Raw genomic sequence first — 17,244 nt, forward strand, 5'->3', positions numbered from 1 at the left:
TCGATTATATTTTAAAACTACTGCCCTTTCCCCACCCCCTCTTAAAATAATATCTTTCTTAAATTTACAAATATTGACCCTTAAATTTTCAACAAAAAGAACTAGAGACCCACTACTGTTTTCATTAAAGTTCTCAAGATGCATTATAATTTGATCGACCCAATCTGTGAAAGCTCCTTAAAAATTTTCTAAATTTGAATAAACCACACGCATCTCGGAATTTAAATAATGATAATAAACTTCACTTTCACCCTCATTTAAATAAAACACTTTTAAAACAATAGAGACCTTAATTGATTCCCTCCCCAACAAGTGAAGTTGGTTTTCCAGAATTGCACGAATTTTGTCTACATATGCATGCCCAATTTCTACAGGGTCAAAAACAAATTTTACTGCCTTTAGTGAATTAAAGGGATCATCAAACGTCGCAGTGTAAACAACTATTGCATTTAAAATTCTGTTGGTTAATTGAAAATCGGGGAGAGTTGTACCCCCTCCCCCTCTTGTATATTACCCCCTCCCCCAAGTTGTTCAACAATAACTGAGGAATGCTCCACTTCAGTTGTTCGAAGTGGAGTCGTTAGGGTATCGGAGGTAGCGGGATCCCCTTTTGAGTCCCGGGTAAAATCATCTAAACGCTACAAGGTGTTTGGACTCAGCAAAGGTAAGTCCCCCTGCTCAAGTGCGATATAATCAACATTTAAAAATCATCTATGAACACATTAGTATTATCTAGAATTTGTTTTAAATCATCACATAGTGAACTGTTGGGGAGCTCCACATATTCTTTCTCTCCTTCTCCAACTGACGAGCAGAGGGAGATGGCGAGTATGGAACCAGGACAATCTATAAATGAAAAATAGCTTATTTTCAAAGTGTTCAAATCACCCCTACTATTAAAATTTGAATTATTATTTAAATTCAGCACTTAGTAGGAATAGCAGTATGAGCATAGTAGCATTTTGTTAATTCAACTGAAAGAAAATCAAAGCGGCACTTCCCCCAGCACTTCCCGGACCCATCGGCGTATTCCGGGCTCCGCGACCCTCGGACCTTTACATAAAGCCCCAAACAACTTGAAATATTTATAAGTCCATACAGGTTCGGTAGACACATGAGTTTCATTATGTAGGTTAGATGAACGAGTTTGAAATTCAAAATGTTGAGAACCATTAATTCACTATCCCCACACACTTCTTAGCCATTATACCGCTATGTTTTGACATAAAGCTCTCCACGCGAGGTTATAAATAATTTTGGCATCTCCTTTCCCTGTTTTGTTTTACATTAGCGGTTTTAGTCAATCAAGGTTTCAATGGCCTTTGCGTAATTCTGTGTTTTCTGAAATAGAGGAGAACAAATTGTCTGTAAAATTAATATTTAAGGACATTGGAGTTCTATATTCTATGTAAGAGCGAAACATGGCACGATAGAAATATTCAGTGTAAATTAGAACGACAATATGTGACAGATGGGATAATCTCTCTCAAAATTAGGTGAAAAAGAGCAGTCGGTGTTTCAAAGGTACCTAAAAATATATGTGTGAGCAATAGAGAAAGTAATAAAGATTAGAAAAAATAGCATTTTGAGTTACAAAGGCGGTGATTATTAATAGAAATTACCTGAAAATATTCGCTTATGAGATATCGAAGCGATATCAAAGATTAGAAAAGAGTTGTTTACATGCAAAAAAATTACTTATAGATATCTCTGAGATAGAGAAACTTAAAACAATGGTTGGGGGGTGAGGGGTGAAGATCATACTGAGATATGTTTTATTGGGAATTGAAAAAGTAAAAAAAAATGGAAGAAAAAGATAGATAGGAAAAAATGCTTACATTTGCATAATCCGTCTGGGATGGGGCACCCGAAGGACCTGGTAACGGGTTTTGGAGGGGGGGCGGGGGGGCAGCGCTTTGTTCTTGCGCGGCTGTGCCAGCTATTTCACGATCTTGCGTAGCTTCGGCATTGTAGTTATCCGCCCACTCTCTTTTTAACTTTCTGCCAGGCCGCACTGGGGCTACCTCGTCATCTCTTGCTTTCTTGGAAGGAGGGGGCACGCATTCTTCACAATTGGCCTTAAAAAGAAGAGAAAAAATTAGTATCAAAATAATTTACCCCTTTTTTACAGAAAGAAAGTTAGTACCCTCGTCCTTATTATTTTGTCTAGAAAACCATATATCTCTTGTCAGTAAAGCAAGAAGTAAAAATTTCACGAGAAATATATTAGTCTTAGAAATCAAACGTTTTTATTAGACAATCAGTAGTCTATAGCCTTAGGATAGAACTAATTGTTTCTATTTTTACTATTTAGAAAAATATTAAATTTTCCGGTCTATAGGCTTTAAATTAGATCTTTAACCAATCGACCTGTAGGAATATATTTTGCAAACATAGGTTAAAATGCTATTCAATTTATATATAATATTATCTTCATGCAACTCACAGAGACTTTTCTATCCCTGCACTGCTTGTTTTCATTTTACACTGATGGCGGTAGAATTGAAGACATTGCCCTCCCCCTATACAAAATTTAGTTACACGGAAGCTATTTGTAGCAATGTATTGCCCCCCTTCTCCCTTTCACATAATGTTCTAAATATATTGTTAAACTTAATTTGTAAATAATATATTTAACCTCCTCTCTGACAAATACAAGCCCCTTACTTTTAATGCGAAGAAATAGTTTGTTTTCATTTTACACTGATGGCGGTAGAATTGAAGGCATTGCCCTCCCCCTTTACATAATTGACTTACTACGATGTTTTTTGATGCAATGTATTGCGCACTCCTCCCTGTCACATAATGTTATAACTATATTGTTAAACATAATTTTAAAATAATATCTTTAATCGCTTCTCCGATAAATACATTCCCCTTACTTTTAATGATACGAAATAGTTTGTTTTCATTTTAAACTGATGGTGCTAGAATTGAAGGCATTGCCCTCCCACGTTACATAATTTTCTTACAACGAAGCTGTTACAATCTATGTCGTGCCCGCTCCCCCCGGTAACCAACTTTTCTCACTATTTTGTTATTAATGATTTTTTATTAAACTCATTAAAAGGAACATCGGCACATAACATGAAAATAAATTAAAATAGAATAATAAGTATGTTTTAATTTTACACTGATTGCGGTATACTTGAAGGTATTGGCCTCCCCCTTCACATACTTTACTTACAACGAAGCGGTTAGAAGCAATGTATTGCCCCCTCCCCCCTTTCATATAATGTTCTAAATGTATTGTTAAACTTAATTTGAAAAAAATCTCTTTCATCGCTTCTCTGACAAATACAAGGTTACGAATCTACAAGCTTAATATACAACAATCTCTTTTTGCTTAAAACTGTTTTAATTTGACAGCCAAAACAAAACCTTTGGCTAGACCGATAGCGTGAACACACCGGAAAGGGGTGACAGCTAATTTTAACCTCGCGTAGAGCATTATGTCAAAACCAGAGCGGCATTTTCATTAAAAATTGACAGAAGTCAATGATCGCTTTAGCTGGAAATATAGAAGGAAGGAATTTATCGAAATGGTATTTCTTTTTGCGAGAATTTGATTGTAAAACAATGGTGGGGGGGGTTAGGTTTTGAGGGTAAAAGAACATATTGTATGTATTTAATTTTGACGGAGAAACAGTGCCTTTTGACTTTGGCTGCCGCGCTCGTAAACACATAGGAAAAGGGGTGACAGCTAATTTTAACCTCGCGTAGAGCATTATGTCAAAACCAGAGCGGCATTTTCATTAAAAATTGACAGAAGTCAATGGTCGCTTTTAGCTGGAAATATAGAAGGAAGGAATTTAACGAAAAGGTATTTCTTTTTGCGAGAGTTTTGTTGTAAAACAGTGCGGGGGGGGGATTTAGCTGGAAATATAGAAGGAAGGAATCTAACGAAATGGTATTTCTTTTTGTGAGAATTTGATTGTAAAACAATGGTGGGGGGGGGTGATTTAGCTGGAAATATAGAAGGAAGGAATTTATCGAAATGGTATTTCTTTTTGCGAGAATTTGATTGTAAAACAATGGTTTGGGGGGGGGGGGTTAGGTTTTGAGGGTAAAAGAAAATATTTACGTTTTAGCTGAATATACTGGACGATGTCCAAGGAAAATTCGTTTGAAAATAAAAATGCACTTACATTGCTAATTGCGGCTGTCAATGCTTCTAAAGAGTTAAATTTATCCATTGTAGTTGTTTGCACTATGTCAAAATACTTTCTGATAATTGAATCATATTGCATGTCCGTTATATACGAAATCTCAAGGGCGAATTGTTATGTAACGGTGAAAACTATATGTAACAAGCCCTCTGATTGGCTGAGAAGGGGTATGTAACCAAATCGCTGATTGGCTGAGAAGGAAACACGTGATCTAACTGTTTCCGGGAAACTCTTAACATTTGGCGCGTGCCAAAAACAACAACAACAACAAATAAATCGACCTTGACATTCGCTGAGAGCGTGCACTTACAACAACAATAACATCGACCTTGGAAAAAGAGGTCATTGACCCCATTAGCCACGTGTTCCTCCTAATGACTCTATGCCCATATATGGTGTGCTCTTCGGACTCAATAAGGCCCTTCTACTCCTACCTATTGTTCTAATCAAACTACCCTTGTGTTTCAGTTGTTTTTAAAGAATTTGGACAAAATTTAAGCGTAAAGAGCGATGTGCTGAGGAGGGGGCAACTCCCCTCATTTACGTAATAATTTCTGTTCGTTTTAAGTTTTAATGATGCTCCTTACTTCCAGTTGAAAAAAAAGCTTTTTTTATTCAATTTCTGGTCGTCTTTTTAAATAACGCCAGGATACTTGGCTCCTACTCCACGGAAAAATGTCCCCTCCCACAGAAATATCCTGTGGGCAATTCAAACCTGGCGAAAATTTGCCCGGACAATTACCTTTAACATCTCCACGGCTATAATTGAATCGGTAAAGAAAAAGCAAGACATATAAAGTAAATTCGTATGGGAATTCTGGTAAATGCACCCAGTGCAAAATTTTTCCCTGAAAATGTCACCCCCTGGGAACTTCCCTAAATTCTCCCAGTGCAAAATCCTTCCAGAAGAAAATTCGTCCTCCCCTCCCCACTCGAAAAATGTATCCATACTTCCCAATAACAAATAAAGCAATGGGTAAATTTTATAACTTGAAAACCTTTCACCAGGGGCTGTAGGGGGTCGTTTTATCTCTAAAGACATAGTTATTGGGCCTTCCAACTATGTTGAAGAAAAAACCTATCTCAAAATTTCCATCGGACGATTTTGGGAAAATAGTGGCGTGGGAGGAGGCCTAGTTACCCGCCCTTTTTTTGGTCACTTAAAAATGGTACTAGAACTTTTTATTTCTGTTAGAATCAGCCCTCTCTCGACATTTTAGGCCCACTGGATCGATACGATCACCCATGGAAAAAAAGATACAAATAAACACGCATCTGGGATCTTCCTACTGGAAAAAATTACAAAATTCCACATTTTTACTGATATGAGCTTGAAACCTCTACAGTAGGGTTCTTTGATACGATGGATCCGACGGTGTGATTTTCATAAGAATTCTATGACTTTGAGGGGGTCTTTCTCCCTTTTTCAAAAATCAGATAACTTTTCTCAGGATCGTAGCTTTTGATGGGTAAAACCACAGTATAAAGATATAGCAGTAAGTATACCGCAGATAATTTCTGGCTCTTCATTCTCGGTGCGAACAAACAGCTCCTCCCAATTATTTTTGCATTAGCGCGTACAAACAGCTCCTCTCATTTGATCTGCCATCAGTGGTTCAATTACCCTGGAACACGTATTTTGGCAGAAACTTTCTCAAAATGCCTTTGAAACCAACTTGAGACTTCGAAACCTACTTTTAATTCCTAAAAACATATAATAATAGCATTGCACACTAATTACCAATTTTCATATATGTATTGGAATAAATTAATTTAAAATTATTTTCTTCAAAATTTAGTGTTCCAACGTTGAAGCCAAGTTTCGCGTTCAAGAGAAATCTGACTTGTCTGCCCGTGAAAAGATATAATGTCGCTTATGTTTCTACGTTCTCTGGAGCACTCGCACCTCGGTCCGGGCTATTATAATGGGTGAGATAGGGAAAGATCATACTGCCTATAATTTATATACTGTGGGTAAAACTAAACTTAATGAAACTTATATATTTAGAATCAGAATAATAAGCCAATTCTTTTAATACATCTATTGGTATCAAGATTTCATTGTTTTGAGTTTCGGTTACTATTGAGCCGGGTCGCTCCTTACTTACAGTTCGTTATTGCGAACTAATGGATTACCACTCAAAATCCAAACAGAGATCATTGAAATATTGATCGTTTTTTCTGTGTTACCAAAAGTATTGTATTTATACAGCCTTGCAGTTTCATGAAATGTAATTAAACAAATAGAAAAGGTTTTTCAACTAATGTAAGGTACTTTAAAATACTTCGTATAAATAGAAAAAGAAAATAACACCATTTAAAATGGCTCAAAACCAAGTTCCTAGCGGTGTTTGCCATCCGAAAGAAATTTCCTGGTCGGACTGATGATGACCTTCCTTGCTTTCTCCACCTCTCTGCTGGTAGATATAGGAATATAACATATTAGCTGAATAGAGAAGTAATTTAATTAATTCCTACTCCCCCCCTACCTCTTTCAACATTTATCTGAAGCCTCATGAAAAAGAAGCAGTTTGTCCATTAAAATATACTTTTCTAGGAATCTACACTACCCCCACCTAAACAATGCCTCACCCCCCCCCCTCATTACAGCTGATATGCAATTATAGATCTCCAGACGTAACCTATTTTCATTACAAATAAAGTGAATCAACTTGATGGAATCCAGTACTGCCAGCGTGTGGCATTACTTCTTTTTCAACTGGGATACCTAAAATATATTAATTGATACTTTTAAATTAATTGGCTTCTCAAAATTTTAAATTGATTGCAAATTCGTCCTCTTTGGGGTAAAGTCGTAGTTTGGTGCCATAAAATAGCAAGAAAACAAGACCTTCCCCTGGCCCAATCTGTATGGTCATTTAAAAAAGAGCTTTCAATACAAGTTTGAATGAGCTCCCTCCCAATTATCTTGGAGCTTCGGTTTTATACGATCACCCCTGTTAAAAACAAAAAAAATAAACATTCATCGACGATATTTCCTCTGAAAAAAAAATTAGACATTTTGAAAACTGGAGCTTTAAACCTCTATGGTAAGGTTCTCTGATATGATTTATCTAATAAAGGGATTTTCAATATGATCCCTTTTTTCAATACGATGTCCCTTTTTCAAAAATCAGGCAAATTTTCTCAGATTTTTGGTTTTGGGTGGGTAACAATAAACTAAAAAGAATTTTAAATTTTTCGAAGCATCATAAAAAGCCAATACTGCCGGTGTAGCAATTAACATAAGAATTCCATTTCTAGTTTTGATGAAAATTGGTCCAAGTCACTTTTTACATCTAGTTTTTTTTTATCACAAACTATTTGATAAGGTTCTATAGTGACGATTTTTGTTTTTTTATCGGAAGCAATAAATCTTTCTGTAATTTCGGTTTGAGTTTCATTCTCTTTTAAGATTAAATGCATAATAACTAGATATATTATTGATCTATTTGCCAGGAATCCTTGTCGTTTAAAATTTACTGTATTTCATTTCATTTTGCATGCAATTTAATTGCTCTTTTTATTTGAGAGTTTTTTCCTAAAAGTATTTAAAAAGAAACTTATTCATACAAAATAAATTCCTGAAATATATTCCTTGTCACCCAACCACCACTGATATTTTGGCGTTTGCCCCCCCCCCCTGGAAAATTTTCTGCCGGCACCTTTGATACCTACTGAGATTTTGACAAAACATTTTACCTTCATTTTCAGTTTCTTTTTCTCTTGCTTTAGTTCTGAAAATGCAATTCCTGTTATTTGAGTAGGATTTTAAGCCTTATCAATATTTTTTTCAAAATTTAGGAAATGTATTGGCTTATCTTTAAAACCTATAAATTGGGATTGAGCAAAGTTGCGAAGCAAAAAATAATTTTGTTGTACTTCATTTAAGAAGAAGATCTATTTTGCAAGGTTTCACCTTTATAACACACAGGTTTTTAAAGGTAATCAAAGGTCAGGACCCTCTAGAGGGAAAAGGAGTGGATGTAAGTACTTCAAAATACCTTCCCGGGACATATTTTAGCCTGTAGACACCACAGACAAGAAGTATGTAATATGATATACTTCTATGATAATACTTCTTGTCTGTGGTAGACACATCCCTGAAAGTTTCATTTTCCTAACATAACCCCTTTACAAGATAGCCAAAAGTAGCTAAAGTAGAATTTTACGGAAAAGGCAATTAAAGAAGAAATAGAAGATCAAGCTGGAAATATTGAAATTGTTTACAAACCGTTTAAAGTTATTCATAACCATGGACAAGAAGGCGGTATGGATTCTGCTTCTACTGATAGACAATAGAAACAATAATTGGTCTTTTAGCTTGAAAAGAATAAAATTCAGCAGAAATTAGATTAAACTGGTGGCCTATAAGCATGGTTTCTAAAGAGCTAGCCTATTTTTGGTGTCATTTTATACTTTTGGGGACTATGGCACTTTTCATATTTTCAGAGCAAATTTTAACACTAGGCTATACCTAAAGATACTTTTTATAGGCTATTTTCTGAATTAATATAATTAGGCTAGGCTGTCTCACAATAGGGTAAATATTTACCAAATCATATTATTGAGTTAGGAATAAAGTGAATACACCATTCAATGCCTTTTTTCATGCTGATTACGAATATACTAATCATTTCTATCGGAAATCAATTTCAGCCCCCCTCCCCTAACCTAACCCCCACCCCCATATGTGCAAATATAGGGTAAGACACCCAGTAGTCGGCCACCTGCCTATTCTTGGACATAATCTTTTATACTATTTTAATCACTATTTACAAAGAGCCGTTTGTATGTCCGAGTTTAGGCAGAATTGTCACTTGTTAGTAAATTCAAAAATAGGAGGTGCTGTACAAGTGAAACTATTTGAATTAGTAACCTACTTGTTCAGAAATTCTTCAGAAATTTTTTGATACAAAAATTAAGTTTCTAGGTGGTATAATACAGTAATTAGAGTAGTTTAAATGTCAAAAAGTTTTCAAAGTGATTAAAGTGTCTGACTACTGGGTGTCTTACCCTATATCCTGAATTGACATATATAGGGTAAGACACCCAGTAGTCGGACACTTTAATCACTTTGAAAACTTTTTGACATTTAAACTACTCTAATTACTGTATTATACCACCTAGAAACTTAATTTTTGTATCAAAAAATTTTTGAAGAATTTCTGAACAAGTAGGCTACTAATTCAAATAGTTTCACTAGCACAGTGCCTCCTATTTTTGAATTTATTAACAAGTGACAATTCTGCCTAAACTCGGACATACAAACGGCTCATTGTAAATAGTGATTAAAATAGTATAAAAGATTATGTCCGAGAATAGGCATATGGCCGACTACTGGGTGTCTTACCCTAGGGGAGGGGGCTAAAATTCATTTCCGCTAGAAATGATTGTTATATTCATAATCAGCATAAAAAAAGGCATCAAATGGTACATTCACTTTATTTGAAATTCAATAATAGGCCTATGATTTGGTAAATGTTTACCCACAATAGTCTATGTTGGCTACTTAACTAGTTAGGCCTATTTATGATATACCTGTTTAATTTGCCCCCTTTTGCTCGTACTAGCCTTTGTTAGCTTGCCAATTGCCTTAAATTACAGCTAAGAGCAATCTAAGGATTTCTCCTTGTAGAGCTCTGGAATTACAACTGACTGTATGCAGATTCACTAGTGACCAGGTGCTTTTCCATCTTTGATAGCATCCCCATTGAGTTTACACTCTCTAAGGGATGGACCACTGAGTATCTAGCCTTTATTTAAAAACATTAACAGATTCAGCAGTAACTGTTTCATTAGATAGTTTGTTCCAATTACTGGCAATACTTATTGAGAAGAATTGAGTACAGGCTCTAGAAACTGTTTCAGGCTTGACAAGTTTCAGGTGATGACCTCTAGTTTTTGAATTGGTACCAACAGTAGGGAACAATGCTGGGAGAGTATTAGCCCTCAATAACTTAAAGCCTAAAATAGCCTAGCATCCCCTCTATTTCTCCTGTATACAAGTGTAGGGAGATTCAGCTTTGATAGTCTTACAGGGTAGGAAAGCTCTTGCATGCCATATAATACTTCAGTAGCATGTCTTTGCACATCTTCAAGAACTGTTATGTCTTTTTTAAAATATAGAGATGCAAGAGACATTCAAACTTCAAGCTTAGGACACACAAGTCCCTTATAGAGAAGACTGATGACTTTAGGGGAGCAAGAGGAAATAGTACACTTAATCAGTTCCAAGGTTGAACTAGCCCCAGCGGCAGACCTCTTAGTATGAGGGCTGAATTTTAATTCATTTTCAATATTGACACCAAGACCTTGCTCATTATTTACAGAGGGGAGTGGGTGGCTTAAGAAAAAATAAGAGCAGCAGGGATTCAGTTTGCCAAAGTGAATGATATGGTACTTGGCAATATTGAATTCTAGAAGCCAGTCCTCAGCCAATTGACCCAGCAGTTGAGGATTATTTTGTAGCAGGGCATGATCTTTACAGGACAAAGCTGGTCCAAGAAGCTTCAGGTCATCTGCATAAAGAGTGGATTTACTGCTGATAATGGAAGGAGCATAATTGGTGAAGATATTAAATAGCATGGGACCCAAAAAACTTCCCTCAGGAAGTCCACTCAAAACTTGCATTGAGGAAGAAAGAAAAAAATTACCAGAGTCATCAAACAACTGAACACACTGATTTTGCAAATAAAGGATCCAGAGCAGGAATTTCTCTTCAAGCTTTACTGCATTTAATTTAATTGCAAGTCATTTGTGACACACTTTGTCAAAAGTTTTAGAAAAGTCAAGCAGAATCATGTCAGCAGGCACCCCAATATCAAGCAACTTAGGCTCTTATTTAGCATTTATATAACCTAGATATTCTTGTTAGATTTAGGTCAGTTACAGGCTAATTCTGGGACAGAAATATGATAGAAAAAGAAATTAGGCTAACACTATCTAACAACTAGCCTATAAAAATTATATGATTTTGTGACTATACTCTTAGATATTGGTCTAGCCTACCAGTGGGTGTTATTGCTCAGCCAAGCCAATGTCTTTTACAAAGTTCAACACAAGCCCCTAATTTTGAAATTAAATGCATATGAAGTGCATGAAGATATAGTACATTGGATAGAAGCCTTTCTAACAGGCAGTACTCAGAGGGTGCTAGTGTATAATTGCAATGGCAATGCAGTCTTTTCTGAATTGCAGCCAGTCCATAGTGGAATACCTCAGGGGACCATCCTAGGTCCTACATCAACAACTGTGCAACCAACTTGAAGAATCCTGGGATGCAATATGCAGATGATAACAAGGTCCTAGGACTGGCCCAAGATGATAAATCAGTCAATTATGCCAGAAGGTTTGAGACAGCTTTCCAAATTGTCATCACATTGGTGTCTAGTATTCAGTGGCTCAATATACAAAGTCCTACATCTTGGATATAACAATCCAAAATATGATTATTGTTTAGGAGGCAGTCAGTAAGGAGAAGGACCTGAGGGTCATTGTTGACTATCAGTTGAAGTTTTGTAGTCACATGCCAGCTCAAGTTACAGAAGTGATCATCTGTTTAGACCTACTGCATCATTGGCACTATAATGAAAACAAATTATATTATAAACATTTTCTTTTGTAGCCTACTTGTTACAACATTGAAAATAAGCATAAAAATTCCAGTAAAATTAAATTTTGAACTGGTGAGCTTTCAGCAACTAATATCATTATATATCAAATATTCAGTTTAATTTTATTAGTTCTTTCCAACAAGCAAGAGTTTGGATACTGCCCCCCTCCCTAACTGTAAAATTCTAAAGCCTACTACATCAGTGGGGCTTCATTGAAAACAAATTACATTACAAATATTTTCTTTTCCAGTTATGGCAGCATTTAAAATGAAAATAAAATCTTGACCTGATGATCTTTCAACAATTAATAGCATAATTGTTGCAAATAGCAAACTGAATATCAAACATTCAGTTTGATTTTATTTGTAATTTCCAAGACTGTTCAGGACACATAGTTTTCAGTAAAGACCAGTGAAGCAGTAGGTTTTAGACTTGTACACCAAGAGAAGGAGGCAAAACCCAAACTCTTGTTTTTAGAGATTTTTGTTTGTTGCAAACTTGATTTGCATATTCAGTTTCAGTTTCACTTGTTTTAAGATTTATTTACTCATTTATTTGTTTGCTATGCTTGTTTATTTAATTTCTGTTGATTTTGGATTTCATTTATACTTCAATAGCAGAATATTTTTGTTTGTTTTAAGCTTGATATGCATATTCAACTTAAGCTTTATTCATTTTTAAGATTTACTTATTCATTTATATTAGCACCTGTGGTATGTTTTTTTTTATATGATTGCTTATTTAATTTCTGTTATTTTGGGTTTCATTTATTCTTTAATAATAATTTCTGGTCATTTTGAGTAAGCAGGATTTAATCCCCACTAGGTCTAATAGCTCAAAGTCAACTAGCTTGCTTAACTGGCCAAACTTTTCCCAAGCTAGTGCCTAGTTTATGCAGACTGTATTTTGACTTTAAATAATTCTTAAAAATAGAAAATGTTGTTTAATTATGTCTAGCACCTAGAGGCTACTAAGAAATTTCAGCTTTAATCCTATTGCATTAGAAATTAATTATGTCAAATATTATATTTTCTGTTTTTTAGGAATGTCATCAAATGTTACACTTTAAGTAGTGCTATTAGTTTCTAATCCTATTTTTCCTTTTTCAATTTCTAAAGATTAGGTTACATACAATAGTTTGCTGGTTTTGTGGGTTTGTTATTTTTTGTGCTTACTCCTCATCAACAGGTAGTTTGTAATGTATAATTAAGCCAATTAAAAAAAGTCAGTTAACTTTTGTTTGTAGCTTTGGGCTGTATGTTGTCCCTCTAGAGTAGAAAACAATCACCAATACATATCTATCTCATTCATAAAAATACATTGCTTCACTCCCTTCACCCCCCTCCAATTAATAGATAAATATATAGCCTGCTCTATATATTCCTGTTACATTTCACAATGACTTCTTTTTTTTTCCCTGCAAGAGCAGCATTCTTTGTTGTAAAATGTTAAGTGGTTACTGTTTGCTGCTGTAAAATATAATTGAAACACATAAAGATGGTTTTGTATTTATTCATGAAGGAGGGGGAAATAAAGGGAAGCAATGTACCTTTAGGAATGAGATAAGTAAGTAGGCTATTTGTGATGGTTTTAAAGTAATTTTCAAAATCTTTAGTGTTAAGACCCATGGTCTTAACCTTTACCATTGTAATTGTAGTAACCACTGTATTGGGAAAGAGTGTTCACCATTGAATTGAATGTTACATTTCTTATGTTTTTTCAATCTGACATTGGTCCTGTAAGTAATCTTAACTATGCCAACAAACAAAATGAGCCAAGTTCCATATATAATCTAGTGATATGTCAAGCCACAATGGGGTGGAGGGTTAGGATGTATTTGCAACTTTGACTTGCCTTAAATTACCTTTAAAAGGCACTTGCTAGCAGTATTTAATTCTTGCTTACTTGATTTAATTCTCCTGCCAACTTTGGTGCCATTGTCAAGAGAGCAGACATCATCCTCCTTTAGGACACACAGTCTTCAGCAGCCATGGGTGCATCTTCAGGTCTTATTCCTGTGTTTCTTAGGAGCTGATGGAGACTATTGGAGCATTCTTATTCTTGGATGATCACATGGCTGTGTCCACCTGGTGGCCATGGAGTTTAAATTATAGGCAATGCAATAGGAGGTTCCTTCAAGCATTTGGAGAAGATGGTTTGCACAACTTCCAGGGAAAAAGGAATCAACAGTGTATGGGACATAAGGTTGGCATTGCTGATAAAATTGTACCAGCAAAGTCTCTATCTTTTGAATTCCTTTGGATTGAATTGCATCCAGCTTCCCCATAACCATGGTGGCTGTTGGCCAAGTTTCTGTGCTGTATGTTAAGAATAAGTCTACTGCTACATTAAATATCAGCATCTTTTTGAGGTGGCTGACAGCAGAGTTGCTCCAAATCTTGTTGAGTCTTGCTTGGATAGAAGTTGCCTTGGTGATTTGTGCATTGACTTTGCTCTTGACTGATCCATCAATTGACAGAATGGAGCCAAGGTTTGTGAGGTCTCTTTCAGTTGCTACTTAATTTTGGCATACTTCAACTGCAGAAGGGGGGGGGGGTGAGATGATTGTATGTCAATAATCATGATTTTTGTTTTACTCCAGCTGATGCTGAGCCCAACTTTGCTAGCTTCTTTTCTCATGACTGAGGACTGCGCCAATTTCTTTGAGGGTGTTTGTTATGAGTGCCAAGTTGTTGGGAAAGTCAACATTGCTCAGAAGTCTGTCACCAAGCTTCAGGCTAAAGTTCAGTTGGGTAGTTATCCTCATCATCACATGGCCAATAATGCAATTAAACAGTTCAGGAGCTGCAGCACATTCTTGCTGAACTCCTGTACAAATGAGGAATGGCTGGCTATGTTTCTTGTTGACTTGGACACAGCTTGACATTTGTTCATACAGTCTCTGAAAGAGAGAGCAGTACTCCTGGGGCAGTATGTATATGTAATATAGTCTATACAGCATTTGGGTGAATTGCTTGTGGTTTGAAACTAAATGCTTAACATAGGTTTTTTTTAAGTTCACTTATTAAGTTTAGGTAACACTCTTGTGCATGGCCTCTCCTGAACTGATTGCTCTAATAAAAAAAAATAGTTGTACCATTCAATTCCCTATCCAACACTCTTCCCAAATATCATGCTTGCTACCATAACAATTTGGTTAAGGTTATCTATTGGACAGAAATCTGTAGGTAAAAAAAAGGGGAATACCATTAGGTTCTTCATTTAATGCTTTTACCGACAGACAGTTTTGGGTTGAAAATTAACACTCTCAGCCAAAAATGTCTGGCAACCATGAATATAAGATGTTAAACTTTAGTAATCAGAATTAGTATAAATGAAAACAGAGCTTAATAAACAGTGAAGCCAAACTTCAAATAATAACCTTTTTGTCAAATCTTTTTTTAACTAAACACGATCATAACAAAGATTTAGCACCATCTGAGTTGGTAATTAAGACTGTTTTCAGACATAATCGTTGATACTGTGGTAATTGCATACAGCCCCAACCTTTGAATGGCTCCAGATATAACCTTAGTTTATAAGCAAAACTTTGCTGATTTTGTTGGGCTGATTTTTCTTCAAATTGGCAACAGGTAGGGACAGAATGTAATTTCTACAGCAGAAACCATTATATTTGGAAGCATTATCAGTTGGGAATGGAATGGTACTATTTCGTTACTTTCCTTTGTTGTAAGGTTTAGTTCTTAATAGGAACTATGCTACAAAAAATAAGCAGAAATTACCAAAAGTAGTGTACCACTTGTAAAATCATGATTTTGTCTCTAATTGAATGTATTTTTTTTTTTTTTTTGTGATTTAGATTTCTAGAATTCAAGAGGTAGAAAAATCAGCAAGTTTTTGGGTATAACTTAGGACTATGTCTAGGAAATAGGGAGAGTTTGGATGCAATTTCAGCTTGTATCTGAAAAGAATGAGGAGTCAAATAGCAGGACTGAAGATTACTGGATTTGAAACTCCCCCTCCCCCTGAAATTTTTCTCTGACTTGAAAATTGGTTGTAGAAATGCAATTAAAAAACCTATTTATTGCAGCAGTATTGCAAGATTGCAGCAGCAGCTGCAATCTTGTAAAAAGAAAACCACAGCCCATAGTAACAAAAAGTTTGAATGTGTGTTTCACTAGAATTTGTGTAATGAGGAAGATTTTCCAATGAACTATGATTCAGAAATAATAACTATTATTCAGTTTAACAGGGTAATAATTTGTAATTATTGAAGCAAATTTTGAGAATTTCTAAAAAAAAAGGAGCCATAACCCTTAGAAAATGACATCAAAGTGAAATAAAAATTACACCAGTGAAACTGCTTGCAAAACAACAAGGAAAATCACTTCTGTGCATGGGTAGCACTGATGCCTCTTTTTTTGCTAGGGGTGGCAGTGATAGTAGAATAGTGGGAGAACGTTTATTTGAACAGAAATCCCAATATCTTTTCCCCTTTTTAAGTAACAGAAGAGATTGCACTACGCCAATGGGCAATTTTTGGCCATTTTGTGCTATAAAAACTCCTTTATTTTGGCCTAGAGAGGGTCAAAATACTGGAAAATGCAAATTCTATGATATCCAATTAGTTTCTCATGGTCTAAAATTCTTCCTCGATTCTGCAGTCCTCCATCCTGAAAATAGAGGACATGCACATAGGGCAAGTAGCACACATATATAGGGGTCTTCTAGATTGGGCTCTTTTTAAATCTCAGGATTTTAAAGTTTCTCAGGATCATGATAAGCAATATTTTACTTGTACTTTCTAGTCTTCGTTTTCTTTGTAAAAGGCTTTTTAGGTTGCAAGGCAAGAGTCAATTTGCCATATGTGGCCCACTGACCAACTTATATGTGACTTAATCTAGGTGTTTCATGTTTTTAATCCTCAATTTAATGGTTATATTTGTTTTATTTTCCAGGAGATTCTAAAAGGTGTGATGGAATGTGTAAAATGGGGAAACACTCTTCCTATTGGACCTGAACGTGACTTGTGTGTCAGCTATCCTTTATTTGTAAAAATACTTAAGAAGCATGAAGAAACGGTTACTGAACTGTAAGTTTTCATTGAGTTTTTGGCTCTGTTAGAAATTCCGCTGCTTCTTATTCCTCTCTTCTGAAGAAGGTCCTAGTTTAAAATGTCATTCTCTTGAAATTGTTCAAATTTCAGTCATGTCTAGAGGCTTTCTTTGATGTCTCTGCTACATTTTCAAGAGGTTCCTTGGCAATTCATTCACTTCTAGACAATTTTCTGGGAAGTTAGTATATATCTCTGACTGTTTGTGCTTTATCTAAACGATTTTTTTCTGCTTGACGGCATTGGAAGAATAACTGTAACACCTTAATTTAAATTAGATGTAGCCTATAACCTTAATTAGATTGTAATATATGATTTATGTTGTTACCTTAAAAATCAGCAGTTCATTAAATTATCTTTTTAACCAATGGAAAACAAGATTTCA

At 35.4% G+C, this 17,244-nt stretch overlaps 2 protein-coding genes across 2 annotated transcripts in view; both read left to right on the top strand.

Moving 5' to 3' along the window:
• The window catches only part of LOC148956313 (G patch domain-containing protein 3-like), a 273,613-nt gene that overhangs the window by 90,046 nt on the left and 166,323 nt on the right, over window positions 1-17,244 (top strand). The window lies entirely within an intron of this gene.
• LOC148956314 (exosome complex component 10 homolog) overlaps window positions 8,372-17,244 on the top strand; it is a 59,202-nt gene continuing 50,329 nt past the window's right edge. The window contains exons 1-2 of the mRNA XM_089094911.1: window positions 8,372-8,439; window positions 16,705-16,838. Coding sequence (XP_088951037.1) covers window positions 8,425-8,439; window positions 16,705-16,838 — 149 coding nt within the window. The 5' untranslated portion in view covers window positions 8,372-8,424. The remainder of the gene's footprint in view (window positions 8,440-16,704; window positions 16,839-17,244) is intronic.

This window comes from Artemia sp. Qi Xiang Cuo, chromosome 1 (assembly GCF_049724085.1).
Source record: "Artemia sp. Qi Xiang Cuo chromosome 1, ASM4972408v1, whole genome shotgun sequence".
In the NCBI taxonomy this organism is placed as follows: Eukaryota; Metazoa; Arthropoda; class Branchiopoda; order Anostraca; family Artemiidae; genus Artemia; species Artemia sp. Qi Xiang Cuo.